Source organism: Podarcis liolepis (assembly GCF_965112155.1).
Source record: "Podarcis liolepis genome assembly, chromosome: 9".
Lineage (NCBI taxonomy): Eukaryota > Metazoa > Chordata > Lepidosauria > Squamata > Lacertidae > Podarcis > Podarcis liolepis.
Genome location: NC_139564.1, coordinates 10,769,037 through 10,777,214, shown reverse-complemented (window position 1 = coordinate 10,777,214; position 8,178 = coordinate 10,769,037). Strand labels below are relative to the sequence as shown.

General features: G+C 46.4%; 1 protein-coding gene across 1 annotated transcript; it reads left to right on the top strand.

The window, feature by feature from the left end:
• Window positions 1-1,049: 1,049 nt before the first annotated feature.
• LOC310686577 (16 kDa beta-galactoside-binding lectin-like) lies at window positions 1,050-7,414 on the top strand (the record flags this gene model as incomplete). The annotated part of the gene is made up of 4 exons (XM_083460409.1): window positions 1,050-1,157; window positions 2,741-2,820; window positions 5,581-5,752; window positions 7,250-7,414. The coding sequence occupies exons 1-4, from the start codon at window positions 1,149-1,151 to the stop codon at window positions 7,412-7,414; spliced, it is 426 nt and encodes a 141-aa protein (XP_083316535.1). The 5' UTR covers window positions 1,050-1,148.
• Between the last annotated feature and the right edge of the window lie 764 nt (window positions 7,415-8,178).

Below are 8,178 nucleotides of genomic sequence, written 5' to 3'. Positions count from 1 at the left end.
GCATTTTTACTCAGAACTAATTCCCACTGAGTTCAATAGGATTTACTCTTTGGTATGTTCCTGAGCATTCTCACAGTTTCCATCATTTTTATTATTACTATTACTATATTCCACCTCTCTCCCTGACAGCGACTCAAGGCAGCTTTCAGCTAAAATTTGATTTCATTCCATTTATCTGCGGAAGCTGTTGTATACGATCCCTTCCCACATTTATTCCCTTCTTCACATTTATTCTTTACAACACTCCTGCTAGGTAGGTTACCTGGAGTGCTTGTAATTGGCTCAAGGTGATGTAGACGTGTGTATTCAATCTATGTGTTTGGCGAGATCAAATGCAGGAGTAATAATAATAAATATTTATTTATACCCTGCCCATCTGGCTGGGTTTCCCGAGGGAGAAGAGGATGTCCCCATTTTCATCAGAGAAATTAGCTAAGGCTGTGTTTAAAATAGTGCTTTTGCGGGCCCATGAAGTTTGTTGGAATAAGCAACAGACTGCAATGTCCACTGTGCTGAGAGAATATCAGCCACCAAATGGTTATTGAACCTAAGAACAGAAAGCCAAGTGGCCCGTCTACATTTTGTGTTTTGCTTTCTCTTTAAGCTTTCCTGCTTCTTTCTGCTGTATCCCAGAAATGCCGGCTGAAATTAAAAGTTTAAAGCAGAGAACCAGCTTCCAGCACTACCAATCAGGAGTACTTTGCTGCTGCAGGCCCATAAAAGCCATTTACATCTAAATCTAATTTAACTGGCCGGCCAGCCTTTGCTGCTTGTGCTGCTTTCCAAAATCCAAATCAAATGAAAGAAGCAATGACCAAATATTTCAAGGAGCCCAAGCCAGGAGGCTGCTGAGATCAATTGCACATTAAGAAGTAGCATCAGCTGTTTGAGTTTACGATTAGTGTTTCCATTCATTTGAAAGCCTCTAGCTTCCCACCCCATTGACTGATTTTTCCTCCTTGCATTTCTGCCGGTCTTCACTCAGAGGATAACCTTTTTGTCACGTGATGCAATTTCCCCAGATATTTAAGGGCAGCTGGGGAGTCTTTGCTGAAACCTTTTAAAAAGCAGCTGGAAGTGGCTTGATTTATTGAATCTCAGAGAGAAGAAAGTATTGCTTACTTGCTGGACCCTAGCGAGATTGTATCATGGAGACGGTGAGTCCTGGGTTCTCTGTTGCTGCTGTAAGACTAGGAGACTGTTGGTATTGAGGTGGTAATACAAGCAACAGGCACTGAACAGCGCTGGAAACTTATCAGCTTGGGAATGAGTTAACAGTTATCAGCTAGGAAACAATCTATGTGTGGCACTTCTAGCCTTCCCTGTCTTGTTGCTTCTGGTTTCTTACTAAATTCTTTTTTTGCGTTTTGTCAGTGGGACTCTCCTCTGTTTTTGTTTGTTTGTTTTTTAAAATTTATTTAATCGTTTTTTTGATGCAAACAACAACCGCAAAAGACACTACAACAAAAACCAGAATAACAATAACAACACAATTTGACAGTTCAGATTTAAATACACCAATATACCTATGACTGCACCTTTTTAACAATATTTTCCCACCTCTCTCTCCTCCCCCCACTTCCCCCCACTATCCGCCTGAAATATACTCAGAGTCGCAAAGTGATTTCATGCTCTTTATTCAGCTCATAGTGGTGAGGAGGAATGAATAATAGTCCCCTCAAAGTATCTGCTTTATATACATTATTTACACAATGGACACCGCCTTATCGCTGAAATATTCATTCCAGATTTCTTCATATTTATCCATTCTTAATTTGCGTCGACATGCAATTCGTTCATATGTAGCTAATCTGTCCATATTCTCAAACCAAGCCATGTGCTCAATGGAATCTTTTTCTCTCCTCTGTTAATGACGAGACCGTATTATCAAAATGCATGGTGATTTCCAGCATAAATGAAATGATGAGTCTCACCGAACTTACAAACAGTGGTTTACCTGTGGGAGAAGCAAGTATAATGTGATTTTAGGGGGTGGTGGTGTGCAAATGTAGCTTTTCATGCTCAAACTGCCCAAGGCAGGTAATTCCCTGTGAGGGGGCCCAGACTCTGAGCTTCTATTTTAAAAATAGAAATCTCTAGCCCACTAGAAGGAAAGTTATAGAGCAAAAGGTGCAGGTACCCTTCTAAGTAATTTCTGCAAGGTAATGGTTACAGATAGGTAGCTGTGTTGGTCTGCCATAGTCAAAATAAAAAAATTCCTTCCAGTAGCACCTTAAAGACCAACTAAGTTAGTTCTTGGTATGAGCTTTCGTGTATCTGAAGAAGTGTGCATGCACACGAAAGCTCATACCAAGAACTAACTTAGTTGGTCTTTAAGGTGCTACTGGAAGGAATTTTTTTAGTCTGCAAGGTAATGTTAGCCTGGCTCCTGATGCCTTGCAGTGTTTTTAACCAGTGAGTGAAGTCATTTTTTTATTATGTCATAAAATTTATATGCTGTCTGATTGTAGGAAACCTTAGGGTAGTTTACCCTGCTCTGCCCCTCCTGTGACAAATGAGATTACCTATGCTCTTGTCTATTTGTTTATTGCTGGCTGCATCCTTTGGTCCTGTCTTGTAGAAATTAGAAAGTCTTCTCCACCCATGACTCATGGGCTCAATTTGTTTCCTGGCCAAAGATTGTAGCGGCACTAATTTCCCCTCTCCTTTCCTCTGTCTCTCCTAAATCTCACCATGCTATCTCTATGGTTGAAAACCTGTCTGGTTTCCCCTGCCATAGAAGCTGATTGCTACCCACCTTCAACTTCTACACGGAGACACGATTCTACTGAATGGGAGGTGCTGGGAAGATGCCAAAAGGTAAGCTGAAAAGGCGGGAAGAGTGTTCCTAGGACTGCAGTGGTGAGGAACCTCAGCCTTGGGGCAAAATGCGGCCCGCCATCTCTCTGTCTCTGGCCCTCAGAACTGTCTCGGACTGCATATTTCCCTGGCCCTGCTCCACACCCTTGCTAAGTATTTTGGCCTGGCTGGAATGTGTCCTTGAACTCCGATATGCTTCTTGCTCAGATGGAGAGAGGAGTGACAATGTGTATAGAAATTATCTCACTGTAAAAGGTAAAAATTGCAACCAACGTTTGCCTCTGGCATGTTGCGTTGACCTGGAAAAGGTTAACCCCTCTCCCTGCTGTTCTAGTGTGCACATGAAATCCTCCTCCTTGCAATCTGAACTCATTGGTTTCATTCCCACTCTTTAGATCAGGCTTCCCCAACCTGGTGCCCTCCAGAACTGAAATCCCATCACCCCTGACTGCTGGATATGTTGGCTGGGGCTTGTCCCAAACATCTGAAGGGCACCAGGTTGCGGAAAGTTGCTCTTTAACCAACAAAATACAGTTGGGGCGGCTGATCTGCCAGTCCTTCAAAACATGTGCAGGTGGGGAATACATAGCCCCCTTGACCATTTTTTCTCTAGGTTCTGCTTACCCTGCTCGGTCCCTTAATAATAATAATAATAATTTATTGTTTATACCCCACCCATCTGGCTGGGCTTCCCCAGCCACTCTAGGCGGCTTCCAACAAAATATTAAAATACAGTAATGCATCAAACATTAAAAGCTTCCCTAAACAGGGCTGCCTTCAGATGTCTTCTAAAAGTCTGGTAGTTGTTGTTCTCTTTGACATCTGGTGGGAGGGCGTTCCACAGGGCGGGTGCCACTACTGAGAAGGCCCCCTGCCTGGTTCACTGTAACTTGGCTTCTTGCAGTGAGAGAACCACCAGAAGGCCCTCGGCGCTGGGCCTCGGTGTCCAGGCAGAACAATGAGGGTGGAGACGCTCCTTCAGGTATACTGGGCTGAGGCCGTTTAGGGCTTTAAAAGTCAACACTTTGAATTGTGCTTGGAAGCGTACTGGGAGCCAATGTAGGTCTTTCACGACCGGTGTTATGTGGTCTCGGCGGCCGCCCCCAGTCACCAGTCTAGCTGCCACATTCTGGATTAGTTGTAGTTTCCAGGTCACCTTCAAAGGTAGCCCCACATAGAGCACATTGCAGTAGTCCAAGCAAGAGATAACTAGAGCATGCACCACTCTGGCAAGGCATAGAATCATAGAGTTGGAAGAGACCACAAGGGCCATCGAGTCCAACCCCCTGCCAAGCAGGAAACACCATCAGAGCACTCCTGAGATATGGTTGTCAAGCCTCTGCTTAAAGACCTCCAAAGGAGGAGACTCCACCACACTCCTTGGCAGCAAATTCCACTGTCGAACAGCTCTTACTGTCAGGAAGTTCTTCCTAACGTTTAGGTGCAATCTTCTTTCTTGTAGTTTGGATCCATTGCTCCGTGTCCGCTTCTCTGGAGCAGCAGAAAACAACCTTTCTCCCTCCTCTATGTGACATCCTTTTATATATTTGAACATGGCTATCATATCACCCCTTAACCTCCTCTTCTCCAGGCTAAACATGCCCAGCTCCCTTAGCCGTTCCTCATAAGGCATCGTTTCCAGGCCTTTGACCATTTTGGTTGCCCTCCTCTGGACACGTTCCAGTTTGTCAGTGTCCTTCTTGAACTGTGGTGCCCAGAACTGGACACAGTACTCCAGGCAGTTTGTGGGCAGGTAGGGTCTCAGCCTGCATACCAGATGGAGCTGGTAGACAGCTGCCCTGGACACAGCTTTCTGCAAGTTGTTAGCCCTCATCTGCAGTAGAGGGATAAGAATACCAGCTTACATTGCAAGGTTGTTGTAAGTTCCTGCATTGCAGGGGGTTGGACTAGAATGATGATCCTTTGGGTCCCAACTCTGCAATTCTATTGGAAGCTATTTTAAGGGGGAATGTGGGGTTGTGGGATTGGCATGAGTTAAGTAACTTAAAAGCTACGCAGAAGGAAGGCACAACAAGCAGGGAGTGGGCTCTATCTTGCCACCCCAGCCATATACATCAGGCGTCAGCAAACTTTTTCAGCAGGGGGCCAGTCCACTGTCCCTCAGACCTTGGGGGGGCGTACTATATTTGGGAGGGGGGAATGAACGAATTCCTATGCCCCACAAATAACCCAGAGGTGCATTTTAAATAAAAGCACACATTCTACTCATGTAAAAACACGCTGATCTGATACCCGGACCATCAACGGGCTGGATTTTAGAAGGCGATTGGGCTGGATCTGGCCCCCAGGCCTTAGTTTGCCTACCCAGGATATACATTCAGCTCCAGGCAGACAAAGACTTCATTACAGTGGTACCTCGGGTTAAGTACTTAATTCGCTCCGGAGGTCCGTTCTTAACCTGAAACTGTTCTTAACCTGAGGTACCACTTTAGCTAATGGGGCCTCCTGCTGCCGCTGCGCTGCCAGCGTGTGATTTCTGTTCTCATCCTGAAGCAAAGTTCTTAACCCGAGGTAGTATTTCTGGGTTAGCGGATTTTGTAACCTGAAGCATATTTAACCCAAGATACCACTGTATTCTCTGCCACCTAGAACTTTGCTTTATAGTTAAACCTAAATCTTTGGGCTGAAGACGTCCTAGCTGCATAGCCCATATGTCAATACCTGGTACGGGGAGCATGTATTAGTTGCTCTGCTGGTTTCACTCTTTATCCTTGCTTCGTATCTGTTATCCTCTCCAAGCTTTGTTGTGAATCTGGGCCAAGACTGTGAAAACGTCGTCCTTCACTTCAACCCTCGCTTTAACTACCGGACCGATGTGAACGTCATTGTCTGCAATTTCAAGAAGCTGGGGAAGTGGGGGAAAGAGGAGAGACTAAACTTCTTCCCTTTTGAGCAAGGCGGCAAAGTCAAGGTGAGGACTTGGCGGAAGTGGGGTGGGTGGCTGGGTGGGTGGTTTCTCTGCAAGTCCTGGTTCCATTATGGTGGAGGTACGCTGGGGGTGGTGAACTTGTGGTCCTCCAGGTGACATTGCGCTCCAAACTCCCATCAGCCCTAGCCAGCTTGCCCAGTGGTCAGGCACGATGCGGCCAGCAGTCCAACAGCACTTGGAGTTCCTAAGTACAGAACACCTGGAACCCCACTGTGTGTCGTCTTCTCACCTTCCCAGCTGTTTTTTAGCCAAGCTGGTGCCTTCCAGGTGTGTTGTCTCAGGCTGATGGGACTTGTCATCCAGAAGATGAGGTTGATGTAAAGGTAAAGGTAAAGGGACCCCTGTCCATTAGGTCCAGTCGTGGCTGACTCTGGGGTTGCTGGAAAAGCAAGAAACAAAGCAAAACTTAAACTGGCAATTCCGTAGACCAGGACCATCCAATGAATATAAGTTATAGAAGGATTAGGGTAGACAAAAGGAAGTAGTCACACAACACATGGTTAAACTATGGCATTCTATACCACCACTTTAGTAAAGGGACCCCTGACCATTAGGTCCAGTCGTGGCCGACTCTGGGGTTGCGGCACTTATCTCGCTTTATTGGCCGAAGGAGCCAGCGTACAGCTTCTGGGTCGTGTGGCCAGCATGACTAAGCCGCTTCTGGCAAACCAGAGCAGCACATGGAAACACCGTTTACCTTCCCGCCGGAGCGGTACCTATTTATCTACTTGCCCTTTGACGTGCTTTTGAACTGCTAGGTTGGCAGGAGCAGGGACTGAGCAACGGGAGCTCACCCCATTGCGGGGATTCGAACTGCGGCCTTCTGATCGGCAAGTCCTAGGCTCTGTGGTTTAACCCACGGCGCCACCCGCGTCCCTGAGGTTGGTGTAGACTCTGCTAAACTCACAAGTTCACACCAAGTCAACCAACCCTCCTAGGCCATCCTGCCAGCTGCCCTAACAATACTTTGGCTATTATGGTCCCCTAATCTAGCTAGAGGGACGCAGGTGGCGCTGTGGTCTAAACCAGAACCATTCAAAAACCAAGATGCAGCTTCTGATTGGCTGCAGGGGCATCCTGCAGTCAATTGGAAACTGTGCCAGACGTTCGGCTTCCAAAAATTGTTCAGAAACCGAAACACTCACTCCCAGGTTTTGATCGTTTGGGAGCTGATATGTTAGGGAGCCCAGGCGTTTCAGATCCAAGGTATGGCTGTACAGTCTTTTAATGTATTAACATGTAGAGTTAGGACAGGTCTGGCTCTTGGGCTTTGGAAGGGCACAAACTCGGCCACCATGAAGAGCCCTGGGGTCGAAGCAGCTCATGATGCTCTTGCACAAGACCTGGACACTGAATGGTCAAGTCGGAACGTCTCCAGAATGACTGCCATTCTGCTAGAAGTCTTCAAACACCATCGGGCTTTGTAAAAAGTGTTTCGTGTCCAACGCCAATTGTGATTCCTCCTTCTGCTTCTTTCAGATCTCCTTCACCTTTCTTTCTTCAGAGATAAAAGTCTTGGCAGAGGGCCATGAATATACCTTCCCCAACCGTGTGGGCCTGGATGTCATCAGCTACATAGCAGTGCAAGGAGACATTAACATCAGAGTCCTCAAACTTGTCCCCCCTCGTCCTGTGGCTGAATAAATTCAATTGTGTTATTCAAAGAAAGGCCGCATCACATGTTTTGATTTTAGAACGGGTTTGGTGAACCGTTTTTCAGCTTGAGGGCCTCATTCTGTCCTAGACAACCTCCAGAGGGCTGCCATGGTCAGAGGCCCAACACATGGGAATTTCACCTTTCAGGTTCTCTGCACACTAACCCAGCCTTTTCTGGTCCTCCATCCAGGTCAGATTTCAAGAACACATTGAAGGCAGGCAAAACTCATGGAATACAGAGTAATAATAAATTTATTATTATTATTATTTACTCCCCGCCCATCTGGCTGGGTTTCCCCAGCCACTCTGGGCGGCTTCCAACCGAATATTAAAAACACAATACAGCATTAAACATTTAAAAACTTGCCTAAACAGGGTTGCCTTCAGATGTCTTAAAAGTAAGATAGTTGCTTATTTCCTTGACATCTAATGGGTTGGTGAGGGTTGTAGCCTGGGCATGCTTCCAAGGGCCAGATAAGAAGGTCCTGGGGACCACATTTGGCTCCCTGTCCTGAGGGTCCCCACCTGTATTTTATAACATCTTTTGGATTATGCTCTTCTGCTTTTGATTGACAGCAAAGAGGAAGCCATGATCCCCTCTGCCGGGGTTTCCTGAGTCATTGACCTCAAACATTTCTTTCTCTTGGGGGCCGTCTTGATAGGGCCCCCCCCCCTTTGTATGAAGCAGCATCAAAGGTTGTCCTCATCTGAAGTGGGAGGGGTGGTGTGTTTACTGTGCAAAACTGCATCAA